A 26,661-nucleotide genomic window follows, 5' to 3' on the forward strand; every position below is an offset into this window, starting at 1 on the left:
CAAGTTGGTCTGTAAAAAAGAAAGTAAAGCTATCCCTGTAACAGACAGTGGACGCACACAGGATTGTGAGACGTCGAGGCTCCCACATTTTCAAGACAATCGGTTCACAGATGGCAGTGAGGTCAGCCTTACATGCCGGCCGCCCTTTACCCCCAGAAAGATTCCCGGTATTCATTTCTGTTAAAGGCTGAGTCGAGGGCTGGAAGGTTTACTTCAACTGAAAAATCCAATGACCTCATCGGGAATCGAACACGAGACCTTCCGGCTTGTAGAAGTACCCTGACAAGGAAACACCGAATAAGACAGCAATAATGATGTCACCTGTATGCTTGTATATGCTGTTGGGCTGCGTTCTAAATGGAACGCGCTGCAGAATCGCCGACAGCTTTGGAGCGCATCCAAGTTAAGCGTTCAGCTTAATTTCCTTAACAAATTCAAGTTACTCTAAATTCTGTCGGACACGATCCTTATCCCTGATATAATAAGCAACATTACGTATTTACACACCTGTTTCTGGTCGAGCTATCATCCCGCACATACTTGGGCATAGGTCACCGATCTTCTTCAGAAATTGGCGTCTGTGGCAGGGGAGTCAGGAATTCACTCCCGGAAATCTTTTCAATCAAAATTGAAAAAGAAATACATTAAAAAACATTATTACTCAAAAGCGGAGTCGGTACAGCGACTGGCTACTGGCTGGACGGCAGAGGGATCTGAGTTCGAGTCCCTGTATGGTCAATAATTTTAAACATCGTCCAGGCTTCTTCTGGGGCCCACCCAGCCTCCTAGCCAGGAGTCGCAGTCTGCTTTTACCGGTTCTCACGGTCTCTTCGCTTGCGGATTTCTTATATTTTTCCTTCTACCCTGAAGATGGAGGCGATACGTTCCTCCGAAACGTCGGTTAACACCACATATACACGGTGCCAAATCCCAGAAGACTGCTTTCTTCATAGTCACCCTCGTGAAAGCCTCAAATCTTACAATCCTCACCTATCCGTTGTAACGGAAACGTTTCTGTACGTACTGCCTAGGAATCGATTACTCTGTCACAATTTCGGAGACGTGTTTCAACAAGCCGTTACCTAGCAATGGAGTTACATCTCACAATATATTTATATTCCACAATAACAATATGGGAAGAACATTAGCTGCGACTGCTTCAGAACAGGAAGCCGTAGAAAATAACACCATACCAATCGCACACACATCTCCATTCCTAAGATGATCAAATCGAGGAGATTTGCACTGCAGGTTGCACGCATGAGAGAGAAAACAGAATTTTGGTAGGAAACCTGAAAGAAAGACACCACCCAGAAGACCTAGGTGTAGATGGAAGGAAAACAACGTGGATCTTAAGCAAGACGTTATGGGAAGGACTAATCGCATACTTTCCTTTGATACGACCGCAGATAAAACCAAATAAATTTGGGGAGAGGATACAGACAGCAAGGTTATATCATAAGCCTCCTATGAAAAATTAAGGCGGGATACACAGACACACGGACAGATACAGACTGGAAGATGATCCCATAAGTATTTTATTTTTTTAAAAATACGGAATGTAGAAACAAATTTGTCCCTGAGCTTAACTAATTAAGCACTACGCCATGAAGACGTTACGGGGGAGTGGAAGTATATATCCACGCTTTCTTGGCCTCGGTACTAGTTGGAGGTGTGTTCAGTTATACGTCCCGGCGGCTTTACCCTCGAGGAAAGAGCCTCTGGTACCCACTGGACAGGAGGCTAGATGAGTCCAACAGCCGGTCTGGACGAAGTGGAGAAAATTCTTGACCCTACCGGGACACGAACTCTGACACCTCGGGCGTCCAGCCCGTAGCCATACGCTATACCGACAGGCTAAAAAGCTGGATGGAAGGGCATTGGGTGGATCTGAGTCAGTGGCGGGGCCTAGTGAAGCCGATAATGAAACTTCGGGTTCCATAGGTTGCTGTAATATTTCGATAGCTGAGCAACTGCGAGTTTTTCAACAAGGACTAAGCTCCACAGAGGTAGGCAACAAAGCACACAGATCTGTTGTTTTCTTGCGACCTTAACACGCGACAGCAGACACGTTCAGTTCAAACTTGCCGGGTCGGATTCTGCCCATACCCTGCGTACAGCTTTCATGTTTCAAGCAGAATACTCCGTGGCTTTTAGTCCGCAAGTGAACTTAAACCGACCGAGCGACCGCCGCTTGTCGGCGAAGTTAGTTCCAATTTTTGTGGATAGAGGGTGTCACGTGGTCAGCGCAAAAACTTTTTAGTTTATACCCATCTCAAAAGTATGCCAAAAAATGCGTTGAATTATTACTTTCCACGCAGACCTGAGCGCGAGGTGCGTGACAACAGGCAGTAATTGAATTCCGCCATGGAACATGAGCGGAACGCAGCTTCCACATTCCCAAGCTAACACAGTCTCAAAATCCCTGTTCTTTAGTGCGCCGGCTGGGTGGAATAAAGGACCCCCTAAAACAGCAAACGCAAACAAAACAAACTCCGTGGTTTTAGTCCGCAAGCGAACTATACCGACCGAGCTACGATCGGCGAAGTTAATGCCGACTTTAGCGGGGCGCCGTGCTTCGAAGCTTGCGACTAACCGCCTGAGCTATGACACGGCCTTATTTTCACCTTACTTCCGGTTGTAAATTCAAACATACTCGTACTCACGCAAGGGGACTTCTCTTCCGCAAGGTTGCCTGTACGATGTATGACGTAACCTACTTCATATAACAGGTGTACTTCACTACACAGCGTCGAATAATACATGATGAATTGGAAAGGATCTGGAAGCACATTGTCATGGCCTAATCAAATACTATCCCATCATTGGCTGATGAGACTTTAGGAAACTAAGAGAAACCTCGGGTCCGGAGAGGCGGTGTCGCCGTCGGGATTCGAACCCAATACTTATCGAATATAAATTAAAGAGATCTGCCGCTAGTTTCTTGGGGTGGGGTGAGACGGAGTCCATTTGGTACGTCGACCACTGTTTGGCCTATTGTACCTGCCGCGGATGATCGTAGATAAATGTGGAGCAGTCGGTGGAATGATAATTGGCAGGGGAAACCGTAGTACTCTTGAGAAAACCTGCCCATGTGCCACTTTGTCCACCACAAAACCAACATGACCTGGCCTGGGATAGAACTCGGGCCGCCACGGTGGGAAGCCGGCGACTAACACGCCTGAGACATAGCACGGCCTTGTTCTGCCGCTAAGTTAACCTGTTCGGTGCAAACAACTTTCCATTCACATCTCCATTCGATCAGCGAATTTTTTCATGTGCGAAAGTAGAGACTTTCTGTCATAATACAACACGTAAAGTTAATAGAGGTGATGGGACCTCTGCTTACACGCAGCCTTGTCGCGTGGGTACCCAGAAGGCGACAGATGTCTTAGAGTAGTAATTTCCGGTGACGCAAGGGCTGACAGAGAACACCATTCAGCGAAATTCACTCACTACTTTAATCCACTTCAACAAAATGCTGATTCGGCGTTAGCTCCGGAAACAGATCTGGTCTGGCGCACGAGATACAGGCGTTAGGTTTCTCGGTACTAATCTACACTGCGGGTGGGCGTTTCTTGCGAAGCTGCCACTCCTCAGCTAATAAAAACAAAACAAACTCCATGGCATGTAGTCCGCAAGCAAACTATTCCGACCTAACGACCGCCGCTTGTCGGCGAAGTTAGTGCCAACTTTAGCGGATAGAGGGTGTCATGTGTTCAGCGCAACATATCCAAACGGACGTTAATCTCGGTTTTCCAGACCGTACCTTGAAATAGCTCCTCAATTTTTCTCACGAGGCTGATTGGACCCCGTTCCTGACCCACTACTTCTCAAAATATCTGGTAACGCCGGGAATCGAAACCGGAACCTCTGGATCTGTAGGCAGGAAATTTCTTCATTATCCGTCAAATGGTTCAAAAGTTATTATGCCACAGACACAACGCCATGACACCGTTAGAAATACTTAACCTTTAACATGCGGAGAGTTCGAGAGTTTGAAATGTAATGAGAAATTCGTGGGACGTTTACGTGGGTCGGTCTTCTAACGAACTGTTACCCTACACCGGCTACGAAAACACACCGAAGACTGTGTGGTATTAGACAAAACACTGCGCATTTCGACACTTAGTAAATTGTAAACAAGCTTATAAATGCCACTTTTCTTTTATTGCTGGTGGGGTGGGACTAAGTCCATTGTACTGCGGCCACTTCTGGCCTATTGTACCAGCCCCAGATGATAGGTGAGGGTGATTGTGGAGCAATTGGTGGAATGAAGATTGTCAGGGGAAACCGAAGTACTCGGAGAAAACCTGCCCCAGCGCCACTTTGTCCACCACAAATCCCACTTGACCAGACCCGGGATCGAACCCGGGCCGCCACGATGGTAAGCCAGCGACTAACCGCTTGAGCTATGGCGCGGCCCTAAATACCACTTAACTTCAGCTCTAATTACAAACCTATCTATCGCACCCTTCTAACGGCTTCATCAAACAACCTTTGTAAACCATCGGCATGACCTCATCCAAGATGGCGTTTCACTACCCTCACACGCGGTTCATTGATTATGGATGCTTCTTGCGGACTAATTAACAATAAAAGCAAATATTAATCTCCCAGCATAATTATCGACATTACGTCATTCAGAAATCATGATGTCATGCCTCTACTTCCTGGTAATGTTATCTAAGGAAGCCATAACACTTTTAGATGTCCTCATAAACCAGATTTAAAATTGCTGAAACTTCTCTGAAAATAAGTTCGGGTGGGGGGAAAACATTAAACTGACTGCTACACTCTTACTTTGATGAAAACCGCTAATTTATGTCTCCTCCTCCTTCGCTGGTGCTTTCAAATACTCCAATTCTGCGAGTTTCAACTGTGGCAACCAGGATTAAATGAAGTTCTTTCTGTAGAAAACGTCTCCTTCCCTGTCTTGAGACGCGTTCCCTTCCTTATTTTCCGTAAATTAAACCCATGTTCTTACGCAGGTGTGTGGGTGTAATACATGGCTGCAAACTCTTACTTTTAAATTTCCTGCAAAAACAAATACCGCGACAACTTCATGATCATCGGCAAAACATCCCTTTTTGAGCCATAGGGTTGTCGCACACCAACTGCGTCAAGACACGCATCAAGACATGAGACAACAGACGCAGTCTTGCTTCGTTCGCGATTCGTCAGCATCATGACTCAGACCGGTGTGCGGCGGTTTCCATAATCTCATTCGTTTCAACTGGGCTCCTTTCTTCGCGTCATGTCGCAGACATCGTGTCTTGACTATTACATGTCTTGACGCATGCCGGTGTGCGGCGTACCAGATTCTACCTTATGCCAGCTCTGTCTGTTACTCCGTGGCCTGTAGTCCGCAAGCGAACTGTACCGACCTAGCGACCGCCGCTTGTCGGTGAAGTTAGTGCCAACTTTTGCGTATCGAGTGTTAAATCCCACTTCTCTTGACTTCGCAAATGTATTTTTTAAAGGAGAAAAGTTGTCAGCCTTGCGTCCAACACCCAACCTAAGTTGTCAGCCTTGCGTCCAACACCCAACCTAGTGGACCAGGTCTCTCGAGTGATGCTGATGTCCGCCCACCCTTGGCGCTATATCCTACCTCGATGAAACTCTCCGTTTCACTTCGGTTTACTACATCTTAGACATTTGGTAGGACTCCTTGGGTGGGTGATCAGCTCGTTGCAAGGTCTTTTTACCTGTACACAAAAACGTACACACACACACCAACATCCACGCCCTGAGTGGGATTCGAACCCACGATCCCGGCTTCCGAGCGAGGAAAGACAGTGCATGCCTTAGACCAGCGTTTATCAATCTGTGATCCGCAATGATGGAACAGGTTGTCCGCAAGCAGACTTAAATTAAATTAAATTAAAAATTAATAATTAAATAAGCAAGAAAAAATTAATTACACGTATATCATATTCTTTATTTGTTTAATAAAGCTTAAAACTCTGTTCAATGATGATTCACTTTTAATAGTTTACTTCCAAATGAATTACTTATGTTTCCATATGTATTAAAATATGCTCTTAGACTTATTATAAGTGGCAGAGTATGTCACAAATGCTGGTAATCCCGCACAGATTTAAAAAATAGGCCTACATAACTTTGTGGTCCGTACAGTTTTTTCAGGCATTTTACTGGTCCTTTGGCTTAAAAAGGTTGAGAAACACTGCCTTAAACCGCTCGGCTACCGTGACCGGAGATGCTGATGTTTAGTAAATGTAAATTCTTCTATTACTGACTAAGATACAGAAACACCATAAATCTGTCTTCCCTTATTTTTCAACATAACTTTCTGGATGTATTCGGTGCTGTTAATTCTCTGCTTTAAAAGTCGAGGGAGCCATGTCTGAAGAAACTGATATGACTGCTTAATTTCTCATACCCGTATTTTTGTCGCAGTTAATACCCACCCAGGATTATTGACATACAAGTAATGCAGAGGACTCTGAGATGTAACAGCTTCAGTCTGTCTCATACTCTTGTTTAAACACATTAATATGGGTACCTGGGCAAGGCTCAGGCGCGCAACGTGTGCTCTACTAAATCTCCACAGCTCCATCATGCGGCAGGGATGTCCAAAACATTTCCCTGTGTCAGAATCGTCACGCCATACTAAATAGCAACGTCCAACAGAAATGTGAAGTTATTTCGTTCTTATGACAATGTATCAAAAGTTCGCAATACAACAATCTGCAAGCTGATTAATTCGGTACACGTCATACTTCTTTAAGATCCATTTTAATATTAGTCTTCCATCTATACTTAGATCTTACAAGTGATTTCTTTCCTTCAGTTTTCCGACTACTATCTGTATGACTTTATAATATATATATCACATGCTACATGTTTCATATATCTCATCTTTATTATCGTGAGTGCACTCGCCGGCCCTTAAATGGGCCACTTTCATAATATTCCCTACCCACTGTTTCTATTGGCCCGGATCGGATACTAGACCCAACACCTCACCCCCTAGGGTTTGTCTGACCACAACCTATATTTTTTTTTGTTATTCTTAGTGGACCGACCGAACGACCGCCGCTTGTCGGCGAAATTTATGCCACCAGAGGGTATCGCGTGGTCAGCGCAATGAATCCCCACAACCGTTAAATTCGGTTTTCTAGACCAGAGCCGCTATTTCCTTGAAATGCCTCCTCAGTTATCCTCACGAGGCCGAGTGGACCCCGTTCCAGACTCACTACTTCTCAGGAATCTGGTAGAGCCGGAAATCAATCCCGGGACCTCTGGATCTGTAGCCAGGAACTCTGACCACTAGACCACAGAGGCGGTCGTATAATTCGCTTGCGGACTAAAAAGCCACTGAGTTTTTTTATTGCTAGGGGGGTGGGACTAAGTCCCTTGTACTGCGGCCACTTCTGGCCTATTGTACCAGCCCCAGATGATAGGTGAGGGTGATTGTGGAGCAATTGGTGGAATGAAGATTGGCAGGGGAACGGAAGTACTCGGAGAAAACCTGCCCCAGCGCCACTTTGTCCACCACAAATCCCACTTGACCAGACCTGGGCTCGAAGCCAGCGACTAACCGCCTGTGCTATGGCGCGGCCCACCACAACGTACATATACATGAACACACATTCTTCCTACTCTTTCAGTCCTTCAGATGGAGGTGGCATGTACCTCCTAAACGTCAGCAACACTACCCACAGCCACCAGGTGCAAGTACACCTGTAATTTCTAATTACGATAAGCATGAATTCTATCAAGGCTACCATGCAGGATTCCTCGGAGCTCATGTAGAAATGTTGGCGAGGAGGTGTAAATAAAACCGAACAATAGTAATTTTAGGACAAAGGTCGCGGACAAAACTATCTATTTATCGCTCTACAGTCGTTTTGTTGGACCTCGGCAGCTTTCTCGGCCCGTCGCAAGGCCGCTACCCACATACAGAACAACACAAACAGACATCCATGGCTCGAGTGGGATTCGAACTCTCGATCCCAGTGTTCTAGCGGGCAAAGACGGTTCGTGCCTTAGGTAGGCCGCACACCGGCGTCAAGGCATGTAACAGTCAAGACACGATGTCTGCGACATGACAAAAAGAAAAAAGCACAGTTGAAACGAACGAGATTATGAAAACCGCCGCACACCGGACTGAGTCATGACGCTGACTAATCACGAATGAAACAAGACTGCGTCTTTTGTCCCATGTCTTGATGCTTGTCTTGACGCAGTTGGTGTGCGGCCAATGTGATCGGCAAAGACAGAACTATGGAACTATAAAATGTGTCTCATCACAACTCACTATGATTAACATTACGTTGTCCCTGACTTGTTAATGTCTCTCCCGCTCTTGTACACAGTTTGGATAATTTCCGCCTCAGGGCGCGTGCAGCAACCAACTTTTTCACGAGCATTGGTTGCAAACCCATGATTTAACTAAAATGCGCCGCAAAAACTCGTTAAAACGTGGCTTAATGTTGGCATTCACTTTATTCTGACTTCTGGAATATAACGCCGTGAAGACCGACGTTTCGGAGGAACATACCTCCTCTATCCTGATGGCCGAAGAATGAGCCAAACAAGCACAGATTCTCAAGGTGGAGTCGATTATTCCTCAAAAACGTCGCTCGACTTTCACCAGATTTCACGGAGTTACATCCCATAAAACGCCGATGGGACTGCGCAGTCTTCACCTGCTCGAACACTGGGATCGTGCGTTGAATCCCACTTGAGGCATGGATGTCTGTGAGTTTACTCTATGCTTGTTGTGTCCCGTGTGCAGGTAGCGGCCTTGCGATGGGCTGATCCCCTCTCCAAGGAGACCTGCCGACTGTGTAAAAGATCAAGTAACTGAAAAAGCGGCCAAGGCCAAACAAAGGGCTGTAGAGCCATATATACTGTATAGTTATCCCGTAAGACGGAACTCATCATCTTCAGTGCTGTATCTCAGGTAAAAGCTTACTGATCCCTGTGCTTTAATTAATTAAACACTGCGCCATGAAGGCGTATAGGGGTGTGACATTCTCCACCTCAGCAATGGATGGAGGTGGATGGTCATTCGATAGGGGGCTGTGTGGGCCTATGAGAGCCGGTCTGGACGCTATGTTGGAGAGAAAATGTTACCCCTGCCAGGAATCGAACCCAGTATCCGACAAAATTATTTATTTTACTTACAGCTTTGTTAATCTGTTCAGTTTAAGACCACTTGTTTCATTGCTTCTCATTTGCTTTCTTTCTTTCTTTCCCAGCAGGTGACTTTACATACTACGTTAACCTTATGCAGAGGCCACGCCATAGCTCAAGCGGTTAGGCGCTTGATTCCCACCGCGGCGGCCCGGGTTCGATCCCGGGTCTGGTCAAGTGGGATTTGTGGTGGACAAAGTGGCGCTGGGACGGGGTTTCTCAGAGTACTTCGGTTTCCCCTGCCAAACTTCATTCCACAAAAATTCTCCATCATAATCACCGGGGGCAGGTACAATAGGCCAATCAGTGGCCACCGTGACGAGTGGACCCAGCTGGACTACATCCCCCCCCCACTAAGCGAATTAACCTCATGCAGCAAAAAAAAAATTCGTGCCAGGACTGTACAATATGAGGTTTACAGATCACATGTAGTGGTTCGCCATATTATGTGCCATCCTCAGGTTGTGTTACAAAAAAAAAAGAAGACACAATACCTTACATTTCGAATCTTCGTTACGTGTTTATAAATAGTCAGAAGGAAGATTTTTACACAACTTATAACTGCATAAATATGTTAAAATATGTAAAAATTCCAAGTAAAATATTAAAAAAGCAATATATTATGCATACTACAGAGTCCAATGCATTTATATATAGCGCTAAACCATAAATTGCAACGTGTTACATATATACAAAACCACAACGCATGCAAATTTTCACTACTAAAAGTAACCCACGGCCTTATGACGGACCGACCTCCCGTATTATGGGTTCGTATGAAATACCTAAGAGATCCACACTTTCAGGTATTAATTCTGAACTGAAGGGACAAGATGGCCTAATCCATAAAGCTGTGGAAGAAAAAGTAGCCCCAGTTAAACGTGCGGAAACTTCGACAGGCGAACTGAACGAATTCAGAATTAAATTTCATGGTAATATAATATAATCTCTCACTACATGAAAGACATGTTCCTCTTATACGCGTCCATAAAATCCTTTAGTACAACGTCCACGGTCTCTTCGCCTCTGGTCGGGATGGCAGGCGGCCACAGCCCGTTCTACATTGCAAAACCGATCTATGACCACCGCGCTAAACTACCGTATAAATTCCCAACCATTTAACGCATAAATCGATAGTTATGCGACGCCGGTACCCCAATGTTACGGAACAGCTGTGTAAACAAGCGACAGCTGTTGATAGGGAACGGCTACCTTTGTGGACAAATTGTTTCTCCCGGCAAAGAGACAACACGCAATAATGGAATAATTTATTTCCAGATCCACTAGATCAGAGATACTGAGAAAAAATGACAATTATTTTCGGATTCACTACACCAAATGAATTAAGAACAAGTTCTAATTTTGGGGAACAACTATAAGAAATCAAAGCCTCATTCAGGAGGAAATCAAGATGAGGCTGAACTCGGGACAATGCTTGCTACCATTCACTCCAGACCCTTTCGTCTTCTCGTCTGCTGTCTAAAAACGTAAAAATTACAAAACTATAATCCCTGTGGTTCTGTATGTGTGTGAAACTTGGTCTCTGACATTAAGGGAGGAACATAGACTGAGGGTGTTTGAGAACTGGGTGTTGAGAATATTTGGACCGAAGAGAGACGAAGTGACGGGAGGTTGGAGAAAAGTGCATAATGAGTAACTTGTATTCGTCTCCAAGTATAATCAGAATGATCAAGTCAAGGAAGATGAGATGGTCAGGGCATGTAGGCCGAATGGGGGAGAAGAAGAATGCCTATAGGATATTGATGGGGAAAACAGAAGGAGAGAGAGCACTTGGAAGATCAAGATGTAGGTGAGTAAACAATATCAAAATGGATGGTAGAGAGGACAGGACGATATGAATTGGATTGATCTGGCTCAGGATAGAGACCAGCTCTTGTGAACACGGTAATGAACGTTCGGTTTCCATAAAATACTTGAAAGTTTTTGAGTAGCTGCACAACTGACTGCTTCGGGCCCAGCTCCGTGAGTGAGTAATTCAAATTTACAATTGGTAGTAAAAAAAAAAGGTAAAGCTATCCATATGGCAGGCCGTGGAGACCCATAGGGGCTGTGAGAGGTCGAGGGTCCCACATTTTCTAGACAATCGGCTCCCAGATGGAGGTGAAGTTGTCTTACTAGCCAGCCACCCTTTACCCTCAGGAAAATTCCTGGTACTAATTTATGTTTGAGGCTGAGTCGACCCTAGGGCCACACTGCGGCTAGATTAGGTCAATTGGAAAATCCAATGGCCTCATCGGGAATTAAACCCGCCATCTTCCGGCTTGTAGCATTGGGCATCAACCAAATACGCCAGAAAGCGTGTCCTACGATTGGTGGTGGTGGTGGTGGTGATGATGATTATGATAATGAAGAATGTGGAGAATGTTTCTACCACAACCTGAAGATCATAGCAAGTTAGTCTTTTTGCTCCTACGTTTGATTATTTGGTTAGTCCTTCACGCATTAGGCGTCCAGTGGGCCCCCAACCCCGAACCTTTCACAGTAGCTGCTGGTACTGGTAACGTGGCTGCATCGTAAGGACGGCGTGAATGCAATGTCACGCACTGCAGGCCTATTTTGTTGCCAGAAAATTAGGGAATATTGTTATTGGGACAGGATACTTCTTTTTTTGTGCCCGTATTTGTTAGGGTACCCGATCAAAAGACCTGTCCATGCTTCTTCAAAGAGTTTTTGTCTACAGAAACATCAATTTCACTAGCAACTGAAAGAGAATACGTCTGGACTAAAATCTCACTTGAAGCTAACCTCAACTAACCAACTCCATGGCGCTGAGCCCTTCTTGAGAAGCCGCCAGTTAAGCAGCTACTCAAGAATTTCCCATCATTTCACGGAACCCGAAGGTTCATTACCGTCTTCTCAAGAGATCTCCCATCGTTCGCTATCCTGAGTCAGATCAATCCAGTCCATACGACCAAATTCCACGTAACATCCGTTTTAATATTATCCTCCCACCCACGTCTAGGTCTGTCATTTCTTCTTCTTGCTTTGCCACCAAAATCTTACATGCATTCTTCGTTCCATGCGTGCTACATGCCGTGCCCATCTCATCTTCCTTGACTTAATCATTCTAATTATACTTGTTGAAGAGTACAAGTTACGAAACTAACCTCAACGACCCCTGTATTCAGAAGAACAAGAGTTCGATTTAAGAGTACTTCGCGGTCGATTGTGCTTGTGGTGGTGTGCACCCACGGAACCTCTACAATCAACGCTTCTTTGTCCCTTAACACACCGCTATTATGGGACATCTGAGGTTCTCTCAGCGGTATTCTGGGATGTGACTGACGCCTTGCAGATCTTTACCGACATACTGGAGAAACCAGACACCTCCAGGCTAAATGAGAGAGACCGCGAAGACTGAGGCAGCACGTTTCTTTGAAACATCGGTAACGATCTACAAGATCACACGGCGCCACACAGAATACGATACTAAACTTCACACCTAAATCTGCCATTACAAATACCGAACTGACAAATGGTTACAGTAAAAGCCATAAAGCCGGGAGAGCGTGGATCTCATTCATCTGGACCAAGTTAAGGAACAGTAGCAGGTTTCTGTAAGCATTATATTGTAACGCGGATGGCCAAAGGGTTGCTAAGCAACGGCTCGGTAAACAAACCTCAAAAACATAGAGAGGCTATCTTCCGTGTCCGTGGTCACGTCACGTAGCGGTGGATGGTCACGTGATGCGTTTACTATGCGTTTATGTCCGTTCAACTACACTCGTATGAGTAAAAGCAGTTACAAGTTACGAATAATACGAATACGGGAAGTTGTAGAGCTAGAAGTCAGCCTGTGAAGATTTCATAGCGATCTGAAGTGCAAATTTCTGTGTTGAGATCCGCTGCTAGGAAGAGACTAGTGGAAACTGGGAATCCTAGTGCGTGTGCAACGGCGAACTGGAAAGTGAGTAAATCGGCGATAGCGCTGTATTTAAGTGGGATTAAGAGAACTTGTAACCAAGGTGCTAATAAATCCAATCACCCTAACTAGAACTCGTTAGTTTCGTCATGAGTACCACCCTACATGTGACAATATTTTAAAAAATGTTAATGTCTATAAATTACGATTGTCTGGAAGAGATGGTGCGATGGTCTGAACACAATAGTTCAGGCCGTTTTTACAGCTGCCTCCAGTATGGCAGAAAGTCGTTGGTGACTTCAAGAAATCCGTTAACCATTCAAAATTCAACTTTATGTTGTGCTACATAGTTGTAATAAAATTAGAAAAAATTAAAACATGAATGTACAAGTTTCCTAATTTGGAAAAAGTGAAGAGAGTTGCACAATTTATCGAATTAGTTGTCAGTGTACAAATGTCACAAGTACAGTTTTTTGTGGGTTATCCTTCGCCGCTGTCACTAGCTAGACTTAACAGCACCGAAGGGGCCGCGCCATAGCTCAAGCGGTTAGTCGCTGGCTTCCCACCGCGGCGTCCCGGGTTCGATCCCGGGTCTCGTCATGTGGGATTTGTGGTGGACAAAGTGGCGCTGGGGAAGGTTTTCTCCGTGTACTTCGGTTTCCCCTGCCAATCTTCATTCCATCAATTGCTCCACAATCACCCTCACCTATCATCTGGGGCTGGTACAATAGGCCAGAAGTGGCCGCAGCACAAGGGGCTTAGTCCCCGCAATAAAAAAAGTCTTTGTACCGCCTAATTCCATTCTTGTCACTATTCCGCAACTGTCAACTCAATTCAATTCCCCTGCTCTCAAGCTCATATCCTGGCAGGCTGGCGTCTCGAAACTCGACTGACTCTTCTTTACGACGATTTCGCACGGCCCACGCAGAAAACACAGCCTCTCTATTGTTGGGAAGGCGTGTTTACAGCGCCGTTGCATAGCAACGGAAGTTACTCGATTGTTACTAGCGTATTCGTTGCCGCGCGAATATGTTTACAGAGTCCTTGTGTAACAATTAACGTCTATTCTGACATTGCTATTCCGTCTTTCGGTCGTCATATCACAATATTTTCCCTCCATCGTCAGGGTAAAAGAGTAAGTCAAACCAGTAAAACACAGGCAGCACACTTACCGGATTAAAATACTCTTCACAGTCATCGCACCAAATCCAACATGTTGTTCCATAAAAGACGGAATACTTCACAGCCAAGCCGCTAATAAAAGAACTCAGTGGACTGTAGTCCGCAAGCGAACTAAACCGACCGAGCGACAGCCGCTTGTCGGCGAAATTAGTGGCAACTTTAGCGGATAGAAGGTTTCGCGTGGTCAGGGCAAAGGTTCCCCACGGCCGTTAATCTCCGTTTTCTAGACGGGACCTACGCCGCTAATGGTTTCTAAATAACTGTGCCCTTTGGCTTGAAGGATGCTGGACTGCATGACGCCATGTTGCAAACATCGTTAACGCCGTCCACCACAGAATGAACAGACTGTGGCACCTCTGTTTCAGCGCTTCTTTCCGTCACTTGAAAAGTCCTTCAGAAAAGCACACAAACCAACAAAAGACGCACACAGCTATGTGTTTAGTAGCGTAATTTTCGGGCAAGTCTCTTGGTTACATGTGAAAAGAGTAACTGGAGTAGCCTTGTCTCTGCTTTGCAATTAAATTTTCGGACGGAGGAACGGTGACGCACTGTATCTAAGGCCCTGTTATAACCAATTGTCCACACTCCTGATCTCAGTTAGCAGTAAAGGGAAGTTATCCCTGTGCTTAATTAAGCATTGAGTCATGAAGACGCAGGGTGGGGGTGCAGGCAAAATACGAAGGCGAGTGGCCAATTTAACTTGTTCGGAAACAGCCCCCGATACCCACGGGATAGGCATCAGATCCGGTCTGAATGCTGGGAAGAGAAAAGATCTCTTGCTCGCGTCGGGAAGGGAACCCCTACTCCTCAGCTGTCCACCCTGTAGCCCGTCGGTAAATCCCGGCTCCATCAAAGTTAGTGGACTCCCTAGCTATACTACGCTGTAGGTTGACTGTGACCCCGTTCCTGCTTGTTCATAGTCTGCAGTCAGCACAAAATGTGTTCACATGAATCCTTACTGATAAGATAACCCGAACAGAGCATCTCTCGCTATGAAGCCTAGGAATGTGTCATAGTGCGCTTACATTTCTCCTCCCCTCTGCTCCTCTTACGTGCCGAATGACCACGCCATTGGGGCGTAGAGAGAGGCTCCACACATGCCTCTACTGAGCTGGATGCTGTAGAACACCAGTTACATTAAACGGGTACTCGGTTTGAATCTCGGCCGATGCACGGGTTATACTGACTTCAGTATAGTGATTTTCCTGTCCCTCCATGGAAATGAGCGGGATGGTATTTAGAGTAGGCCACGACCGCTTCTATAGTGATAGCGTTGAAAATTAAACCGCTCTGGCTCTAGAACATGAGTGACAGGAGTCGAACCCTACAACACTTGCAAGTGGATGGGTCCGGCACAGCTGCCTCCGCAGTCTAGGGGTAACGTTCCCACCTCATGACTCAACGTACGCGGGTTCAAACCCGGCGCAGGTCGTGGAATTTTTAAGGGCGGAAAAATTCAGGGAACAAGTCCACCGGGAGGGAGGATACGTTCCTCTGAAACGTCGGGGAACTTCCACTGGGACTACGCGAAGCGTCATATCACAGGCTACAGCATACTTCATTGTCACCGCCGTGACAACATGTCACTTCGCTTTTACTTCAAATTAAATTCCTCCTTTCCTTCCTACATTCCTATCTTCTTCACTTCCTTCCATCCCTTTTACATTCCGATCTTCTTCACTTCCTTCCATCCCTTCTACATCCCTACATACTATCCTTCCTCTTTTAATTACATTCCTTCCATATTATCCTTTTAATTTCGAGGTCTGAACCTTTCGCCACCGATACCAACACAAATGCGACCTTTAGCGGCAGTAATTTGATTTGCGAAAAACACAGGGTCCACTAAGGTCCTCCCGAGGCCCTGCTCAAACTAGAAGACAAAAAACAATACGTAGGAATTGCGCACATCCGGAATCATGTTTATCCACAGTTTACTTCAGTTGCTCACTACCGGATATTTGACTTGTAATCGTGACGCTGCGGCACTTAACTGGTAAGAGCTGTACCAACTTGGCCCTGCATTATTTGAGTAGTAATCAGCCGGGAAGGGTTCGTTAAGCCGCAGGATCTCGCACCCACGATAATTAAAGTGGTCTGAGATGGGCAGGGGATGTAGCACGAATGGGGGGGAAAGCCAGGACGAAAGTGACCACTGGGAAGACCAAGGCGTATGTATGTGGATGCACAATATTAAAATGGATCCTAGAGAGATCGGATGGGTTAGTATGGATTGGACAGAGATGGCTCACTAACTTCGCCGACAAGCGGCGGTCGCTCGGTCGGTACAGTTCGCCTGCAGCCTCAAGTCACAGAGCTTTTGTTTGGGCGAATGAAGATGTGAATGGAAAGTTGTTTGCACCGAACGGGTTAGGTTAGCGTCAGAACAGGGCCGTGCCATGCATGAGGCGGTTTAGTCGCCGGCTTTCCAACGTGGCGGCCGGAGTTCGATCTCAGGTCTGGTCATGTTCGCCGACAAGCGGCGTTCGCTTGCAGACTACAGACCACTGAATTTGTTTTTTGTTTTGATTTATCCACTTATCTTGAAAATTAAGAGACATAGTAACGACGTCCACTAGCATATAAAAAGAAAATTCGTACTGAATTATGACACACCTGAAAGAGAGACTTCGACGTCAGACATACAGGATACTGAATAAGACAGAGAAGCCTCACTTACCCACGTTACGTTATCTCTATCTGCTGCAGTACCGCTTTTCTGGGTCCGATGTGGATGACGACCTCTGTTCAACATTTCTTCGTCTTCATTTTCCTCTTCCTCCTCTTCATCCCTAATGCTGTCTCCATCATCTTCAACGTCATCGTCGTCATCGTCTTCATCATCATCATCTTCGTACGAATCTTCTATACGACTTCTCGCTTGGCCGTAACGCTGATCAGCTGAAGATCTTAACATCGACGACGAAACATGATCGCGTCTTGGATAACTTGCAAAATATGATTCATGTCGGCCATTTCCTTGATCAAATCGCGTCACGTGACTCTGATGATTACTTTGTGGTGATTTTCTTCCTTCCGAATCAAGTCTATTAATTAAACGATCTAGTGGTGATAATTTACTGCTGGTAGTTGTGGTGACTGTACTGGCAGTATAAGGTACAAGCCTTCCACTACTGATGATACCAACAGCAGCTTGGTGAAGTCTTCCATTGTTGCTTCCATGATGGTGTTTATGGTGCAATGTATGGTGCTGTGTTGACGCGCCGGATGAATAGTATCCAGAAGTGCGGGGATATTTATTGGTGTTACTATTCGCATTCCTGTTATAAAAATACGCACCTTTAACTGACGGGCATATCAATGCCAGTAACACAAGTGTCAGTATTGTTACTGCTGAAGACTTGTTAAGAACTGAACTTGCCATTGTTCTGTTAAATTCTGTTGATGAATATTTTAGCGTGCCTTGCGAAATTATTGTTGATGTTCAGTCGAAGTGGATCACTGAATAGCGTTATCAACATCAAATTGGGCGTGTTAACACAATACTGTTTTCTCTGGTGGAGGAATCACGGGTTCGTTCTATGAAAACTGTACTGCTCTTCTGGTAAACTGTGGTCAGGGCAGTCCAACTTACAAACACATGATACCACGGAAAATGGGGTCACACAACTGGCACGTGTTTCAGGTTAGCAGTCTGTAAGTAAAATTTAAGAAGGAACTCTCTTGTAAAGAGGCTATTATGACAAATGACAACTTTTAACAAATGAGTTAAGGAAGTGGCACGTTCGTTCATGAATTCTCAACCTGTCTCATATTCAAGGTTGGAAAATACTTTTGTCTGATGCTTAGTTACGATCACTTTTAAGTCTACACGTTCAAGTAAACATATTTCTGACATCTCTTAGACAACCGAACACAAAATGCCTGTTTCTCTTGTCCTTAAAGTCCTCGTGTCTTTCCTTGCTCAAACACTTGTATATTTCTTTATTTTTTACACACCAGTCTTAAACTAACTGCTGTTACTCAAAACACTTGTTCATGTCCAACGTCAAAATATCCTCTCTTGTTGCCATAACACCTCACAAAAATCAATTTATCCTCAGGTTTAATACTTACAAGTATCTTGTTTCGTATTATCTCACGGAACACCCGATATTATTAAAAAAGTGTCTGCCCTCGAAAGCAATAAAAAGCGGTGTGTTCGTCCGGCTTCATTCCTCACACAAGCATTTAAATTAAAAACACATTATGTTATGAAATGATATGTTTGGTTGACGGAAGGTAATGACAACAGCTATGTTTGTGTGATATCGTACTAGAATATTGTACATGTAACACTGTCGTACTCAACTGCAAAAACCACATAAAATAAAACCACAAACACACCGCGCCATTAATAATAGTCTAACTGAAAGCAGACGGCGGAACAACGATCAAAGAATAAAAAGAAAAGGGACACAAAATCAAACTACACTTTCATATACACCATATGTTTCAAAGAAATGTTACAATTCCACTGATTTTTGGCGAAAATCTCGATTAGTGTCACATCCTATACACAGCGGAAAAAAAAAGTATAGTTCTTTGTGTGAATGAATTGTTCGCAAGTTCAGTGGCAGATCAATCAAATCTGTTCAACAAATTTCCTGTCAAATTCACACGGAGCTCACCATACTCCACCGAACGTTAAACTTCGGTGTAACACACGCAATCTGTTGAGATTAGCACGATGCTTCTGCGCAACGGATCCTTTATAAGTGAAATGCACTTCACAGCAATAAACATGTCCTTGGTAATGAATGCAAACGAAACTCGGCGTTCTAGTCAAATAATTATCAAGTCTTGTTACTTCACACACTGAACTGGAAGCCACGCGGATGAATATATTTACCGCTATATAGTGCACAGGTATTTCTGAATGACTGACACAGTTTTGAATGATGATTAAACATAATTAACAACGCTAAGTGAATCAAGCATACAAAGCAATTAGCATATTATTCTGTAAGAGGATAGTATGAAGTTGGTATATTATAATGCCCTGTATAAATAAATTTGGGAGGATACTGAAAGCATAACTCGCATCCCTTCACCTAGCTGACAGCTGGATGACCATTGCTGCGTTATGGACCCAACTGATTTCAATATTTTATAGTAATCTTGATGTCATAAAACAGTCTACAAACACGAATTATTAAAATGCAAGGTAGTACTGCATAATCTACTTCAGAGCCTCAAGATGGATAACAATTTAAAAACTGAACTTCCTAAGTTAATAAAATGTATAGTCAGTGTAAAGTTTAAATTTATGAATAATAAATATATTTAATTTTAGAACCCACAAAAACACAGGCCCAAATTACTAGCAAGAAAGCAGTAAGTTGCACGGTACTCATCGCTACACGATGTTAACCACACAACACATACTTGTTCCAGAAGAACACTGTTTAATTTACTAAAACATTCACAATTTGTTTCTATTTTAAGGTTAGGTTGTTAATTTTTGGTCGCCGATTAAAACCTTCCGTCACAATCGCAAACCATCAATGATGTTTAGAACACATACAAATTCACTGACGCATTGCAACAGTAAACCGCGTCGGCGTCTTTCCTTTACGGAAGAATTCAACCGCGCACGAAACAGTTGACGACGCACTAACGTCCCGCAAGTGAAGACAACTGACTGCTGCTCGCTGCCCGTCAGCGAAGGAAGACCCGTGAGTCTCTGCCAGCCAGAGGGATAATGGAACTAGCTCCCTCTATCTCTCACGCGCAGCTTAGAAATCTTATTGGCCCACTTCTCCAGCCACACTTACGAGCCTCCTATTGTTTTCGGCGCGTTCATCGAGAAGCGATTATTGTCGAAGTACAATTTACACGACTTACATAATAAATCCTGGGTATAAAGCATGGATCACCATGTGCTCTTACGAACACAGTACTGGCCGTTCGGGTTTCTAAAACGCTGCAGAACTTCCTAACTGAACCACCATCAGCTTCTCAAGAAGGGCAAGAAGACTATAATATTTACCCTTGTGCCTAAGCAGCTGTGTAACCTATAGTAGGTTAAGGTAAAGTTGTCTTTCTGCTTAATTAAACACAATACCATGGAGACGTATGGGTGAGCGGAGTTATAACTCCACATACTTTTAACCCCGGAGGTTCAAGACCCAGCCGGCTCATTCCCAGAGAAAAATTGACCCCCCTTTTTTTATTTAATAGAAGGATGTTGCCCAAGGGCCAATCCAGACGCTGCGGAAGACGAAGTATCTCTTAACCCTGTCGAGAATCGAACTGCGATTCCTCGATTGTCCAGCCCGTAGCCTAAGTTCTATACAGACTTAGCTATCCCGGCTCCTGAAGAATAGAAAATCCCCAAAAATATTCGTTTTAACACTATTTTTTTTAATTCGCATAGTGGGGGGTGGAGTCCAGCTGGGTCCACTCGGCACGTCGGCCACTGATTGGTCTATTGTACCTACCCCGGGTCATTATGATGATGGATAATTTGGTGAAATGAAGATTGGCAGGGGAAACCGAAGTACTCGGAGAAAACCCGCCCCAGCGCCACTCTGTCCACCACAAATCCCACTTGACCAGACACGGGCTCGAACCCGGGCCGCCGCGGTGGGAAGCCAGCGACTAATCGCTTGAGCTATGGCGCGGCCGTGACTTCAGCATTATGTGAATGACAGGGTTTCCTTGGTTTTAGACACATTTTTATCTATATCTCTACTGAGTATGCTCCTCAAATCACTGCACTTATTTTGAACCATACTATACATAGCCCGTTCACATATTCTTGTTTGTTCAATGAAGCAATGCTAGCAGTGCTCCTGCTGCGACTGCTATCACAAGAAGCGGATGAATAATGAAAACACGAAATCTTCGCCACTGGCCGCTCTCACTTCTAATAGTCAGAAGGTCACGTAACGCGTTCAACCATCCAGAAGTTTACACCTCAGAATTATCGAGAGCTTGACTCACCACAGTGTTGGACAAGCTTATTAACTGACGCCAAAGAAATATACGCCAACCTCATTATATGGCTCTTTTGTGGAACTTGCGTCATAAAAATCTACTGAGATTCTGAACACTAAAATCGAACATTTCGCTATGTTCCACCCTATCTCGTGCTTCCAGTACTATAGGGAAATTTTTAAAGCTATTGACGTGTTTACGGCTCCGCGCTTCACCGCTACTGGGACATCGCCGGCCGTTAAGCGCACGCGAATTTTGTCGATGACTCAGCATGCTTGACGGTCGATAACGTTTGGAATGTAGGAAAATAATTAACTAGTAGACCTCTACACCGTATTATGTTACACGGCGGGAAGTGCGGTTCATGCATGGGAGTTTATGATTTATCGGCAATAGGCAGTAGTTATCAGCGCCATGAGCCATTTGTTCCCAGTTAACAGTTAGTCAGCAGTTTGGCACGATATGGTTCGTGATAGTTTAGAGTAAGGTGTATTCCTGTATGACACCTATGTGAAATACGGATCTTCTGGAAGGTGTCGGCGAAAAGTTCGACGTGAATTTCGTGATGAAAGAGTTCCCAGGAGGCAATTCATGATTTGGTGAATAAACTTCGAACAACATGATTCTTAATATAGACAAGAAAACGAAACATAAGCGTTGAGTGCTTACTGAGAAGTGATCCTTGCGGTTTTTTCTTCTGGAGTTGTGTGGAGGACAAAGTTTACAGCAGTAACCTTCGAATGGAAGGACTGAAAGAAAATTTTCGTAAGGGAAATTTCAAATGTTCCTGCAGATAATCTTCAGGAGGTGAATCAAAACCTCTTCCGTCAGTGCGAGGAATGTCTACGTGCAGAGGGACAGCATTTTCAACACATTCTGTGATTTATGTACAAAAGTAAGAATTTCCCTTCATTCCAAATGTTGTCTTCATGCTGAGTTATCGGCAAAATTCGCGTGCGTTCCGCGGCCGGCGGTGTATCGGTAGCGGTGAAGCTAGGAGCCGTGAACGCGTCAAGTTCAATAAAAACCAATCTGTATAACTGCTACACCGTCACTCTGCTCTTAGCCACTGCGGTGTTAACATGGCAGAATTGAAATCATTTGTAACAGTGCAACGTGATTGGCGAAGGTTACATCCAAGAGAAAAGCCGCCAGATTATAAGGCTCTGAATAGCTGGTTGAAAACAGTTCAAAGAAGCGGGAAATGTTGCGAAACAGAAATCTTCAGGTCGACTAGGAAGAAAGAGAATGTGGAGCGCATTACACAGTCTAAAAAGTCAAACACTCGTCGGAGTTTAGAATTAGGGATTCCAAAACTACGATTGAAAACGTCATTCACAAGCGTTTACGCCTTTGTGCCTACAAGATTAAGCTGAAGCACGAACCGATTTAAATCCTGCATATCAGAAAAGAAGACCGCCTCTGTGGTTTAGTGGTCAGAGTTCCGGCTACAGATCCAGAGGTCACGGGTTCGATTCCCGGCGCTACCAGAGAAGTAGTGGTTCTGGAACGGGATCCACTCAGCCTCGTAAGGATAACTGAGGAGCTGTTTCAAGGAAGTAGCGCTTCCGGTCTAGAATACCAAGATTAACAGCCGTGGGGATTCGTTGCGCTGACCACGCGATACCCTCTATCCGCAAAAGTTGGCGCTAACTTCACCGACAAGCGGGGGTCGCTCGGTCGGTATAGTTCGCTTGCGGACTACAGGTCACGGAGTTTGTTTTTTGTTTATACCATAAAACAAACGCAGCCTTCTGCTGCACGGCCCACATCTCGCCTGACATTGACCCGCAATGAGAGGTAAAACTAGCGGGGCTCAAGAAGTCTGACGGCCGGCCTTGCGCACAAATTGTGTCCACTGGTCAACCGGCAAAAACAATTCATCGTCGTTCGCTACCCATCATCAACTGATCACATCCAAAACTTGCGTTCTTTCTCCGCATTTCAAAACTTGAATCATTTCGATATGTTTAACAGTTTCTGAGTGACAGTGTTTTTAATCCAGGCATTCTTTTTCGATGACCCAGTATTTAGTAGTCCAGCTCTCTGGACAGCCCTCACCCTTACGGCACGCTGATGTGACCATCACGCTGCTCTGACAGAATGCACTGTGTAGGATTCACTGCCCACAGGGAGAACTGCTTACGTCAGAGGAACTCAGTATAGGATGGGTTATGCATATTGTCACGTGCATCGGGTGAAGGAGAAGCGGGTTTGGATTGGTAATTGGATTTACTTAACAACCTACAGGTCGATTCTAAAGGGTTCTGACGATGGTGGATGACACATAGAATTACTGGGTTTTGGACTTTTTCCATCGTCCGGAATTCTAGGTAATAGAAGACAGGATGTTTCCGTCTCAGGTGAGAAAGGAAGACACCTCAGTTGGGCCCCTTAGAAAGAGCTACATTCAATCACTGGACCAATCAATCGTCCAGTGATCGAGATTAGATCTTTCTAAGGGGTCCAACTGAGTAGGTGTCTTCCTTTCTCACCTTAAGACGTAAACAGACCCAGTTTCCGAAACGTCGTGTCCTCTATTACCTAGAATTCTGGACGATGGAAAAAGTCCCAAAACCCCAGTAATTCTGTGAACATACAGGTCGTAACTACAAATTACTGTTACATTAGTGCTGATTTACACAATTTACAATCACTCCACACTAATCTTCTCAGTCTATATCCACTAGTCTTCACTAACCGTTCCCTAGCAACGGATTTAAAACACGGGAACTACAAAAGCAGAATGCAGAGTTTTAGTATGTCAACGCAGGTGGTACATACAGAAACATTGGACTTCAAGAGTTACGCTTGCCGTAACCGTGACTCTGCGAGTTCTCCAAGCGTGGGCAATGAGGGATAACATGTGACGCCGTGTAGTTTCGTTGAAGATTGGCGACACTTCGGAAGAAAGAACTACCTCCATCTTCGGGGTCGAAAGTAAGCCAAACAAGCAAGCAAGCAGAACGTTTGTAAAATTCTACCAGATTACACGGAGTCATGTCCCAGAAGACAGTACTTTTCATGTAGTAACAGGTTTATAGAGCTCCCGAACTTCACAAGTTTTACTATGTAGACCTTGAGGTTCTCTCAGCGGTGGTTATAGGTAGTAGTATCTTTTCAGAAATAGCACCGTATGGTCCGTTGAGTCAACCGACGTTTCGGAACAACATGTCGCCTCCACTTTCAGGGTCAAAAAAAATAAGCCGAGTAAGCTCTGCTTGCCACCTTATTTCACACTGGTATCTCGCTCGGCTTATTCCTCGACCCTGATGATAGACGCGACATGTTCCTCCGAAACACTGGTTGACTTAAACGGACTACACGGCGTTATATCACAGAATATAGTAGTACTCTTCAAGTTTTACAATGGTTGTAAATGAATGGAAATGATTAAATCTAATTGGCTGTTACGTTACAACATAATTATACCAATTAGTGCACGAGTCTTTACGATGTGTGCTGTACGGGATACTCTGTGTACCATATACAGTACCGCAAAGGTTTTCTTTCTGTTTCTATAAGAACAATGGACTGATTTCCATGGAAGTGAAGGGTTCTGTCTGCCAGACACGAGATCCCGTGCATCTCCATTCACTTTCTGTGAAGGAGACCCGAGTTCTCTAGGTCAACGCTCCGCGCAGGTACTGGAATCTGATAACCAAGAAACCCGTCACTGTTCTATTGCCTCAGGATATTTACTTTCCTTTGTAGACTTCATGAGATTCAACATCAAGTTCAGTGGTTTCCCTCTCAATTACAAAGCACAGCTGAACGCGGCGTTCATTCAATCGCGCCTCGTACACAAAAATATACATAACAATAAAATATGTTTTTCCATTAATTGTAAACCCTACAGACGGCCATAAATCCATCATCGCGCAATTATCTCCTCCATAACAGTGTAATTGTTAATAAATTTCTCAGCTTACTGGGCATTTGTTTCTGTTGTTACTTACTCACTCGTGGAGCTGAGCCCTTCTGGAGGAGCCGCCAATTCTGCAGCTACTCAAGAATTTCCCAGCATTTTATGGAACCTGAAGGTTCTTTAGCGTGTTCACAAGAACCCTCCACTGGTTCCTATCCTGAGCCAGATCAATCCAATCCATACCATCCTATCCTATCTCTCTAAGTTCCATTTTAATATTGTCGACCCACCTACGCCTTGGTCTTCCCAGTGGTCGCTTTCCTTCTGGTTTTCCCACCAATATCTTCTATATGCATTCCTCGTCTCCCCCATTCGTGCTACATGCCATGCCCACCTCATCCTCCTTGACGTGATCATTCTATACTTGGAGAAGAGTACAAGTTGTGAAGCTCCTCATCATGCAGTTTTCTCCAACCTCTTGTCACTTCATCTCCCTTCGGTCCAAATATTCTCCTCAACACCCTGTTCTCAAACACCCTCAGTCTATCTTCCTCCTTTAATGTCAGAGATCAAGTTTCACACCCATACAAAGCCACAGGCAAAATTATAGTTTTGTATATTCTAATGGTCTAATATTCTTGCTGCTAAAAAGTGTATAGCTATCCCCGTACCAGGCCGTGAAGGCCCACAGGGTTGTGAGACGTGTTGTTATTTCTCCTATATAATTAGAGCGTTGAAGTCAAGGGGGTCAGATGGGCAGGACATGTAGTACGCATGGGGAGAACAGGAAGGCATATAGGATTTTCGTGGGAAAGCCAGGAGGAAAGAGACCACTAGGAAGACCTAGACGTAGTTGGGTGGGTCTCAAGAGAGTGTACTGGATTCATCTGGCTCAGGAGAGGAACCAGTGGCGGCTCTTGTGAATACGATATTGAAGAAAGTAGTGCCATACCTCAGGGAGTTAGTCGCCGGCTTCACCGCGACGGCCCCGGTTCGACCCCAGGTCAGGTCATGTGGGATCTGTGGTGGTCAAAGTGACACTGGGGCAGTATTAGTCCGAGTACTTCGGTTTCCACTGCCAATTCTCATTCCACCAAATGTTCCATATTCATCTCTCATCCGGGGCTGGCACAATAGGCCAATTAGTGGCCGACGTACCAAGTCGACTCAGTCTCCTAACCTGACGAAATAAAAAAACATGATAATGAATCTTTGGGTTCCATAAAAATGTTGGGAAATTCTTGAGTAGCTGAGCAACTGGTGGCTTCTCAAGAAGGACTCAGCTCCATGGATCTAGTTGTTTTGTCGCTGTCACCGTGCTGAGGCACTATGCTACAAGCCGGAAGGTAGTGGGTTCGAGTCCCGACAAAGTTGCTGAATTTTTCAATTGACCTAATCCTTCCAGCCGCACTATGGCCCTGGGGTCGACTCAGTCTGTAACAGAAATGAGTACCAGGAATTTTTCTGGGGGATAAAGGGCGGCCTGCGCGTAAGGCTGACAACATCACCGCCATCTGTGAGCCGACTGTCTAGAAAATGTGGGAGCCTCGACGTCTGTCAACCCTATGGGCCTCCACGGCCTATTATAGGGATAGCTTGGCGTGTAATGCTGACAACCACA

General features: G+C 44.9%; 1 protein-coding gene across 2 annotated transcripts in view; it reads right to left on the reverse strand.

Moving 5' to 3' along the window:
• LOC111867297 overlaps nucleotides 1-19,901 on the reverse strand; it is a 174,535-nt gene extending 154,634 nt beyond the window's left edge. The window contains exon 1 of one of the 2 annotated variants that reach the window (XM_023857023.2): nucleotides 16,911-19,901. In XM_023857023.2, the coding sequence (XP_023712791.1) occupies nucleotides 16,911-17,615 (705 nt within the window). In that variant the 5' untranslated portion in view covers nucleotides 17,616-19,901. The remainder of the gene's footprint in view (nucleotides 1-16,910) is intronic. The other variant, XM_023857022.2, reaches the window with a different exon arrangement.
• Nucleotides 19,902-26,661: the final 6,760 nt, after the last annotated feature.

Source organism: Cryptotermes secundus, unplaced genomic scaffold, assembly GCF_002891405.2.
Source record: "Cryptotermes secundus unplaced genomic scaffold, Csec_1.0 scaffold1680, whole genome shotgun sequence".
Lineage (NCBI taxonomy): Eukaryota > Metazoa > Arthropoda > Insecta > Blattodea > Kalotermitidae > Cryptotermes > Cryptotermes secundus.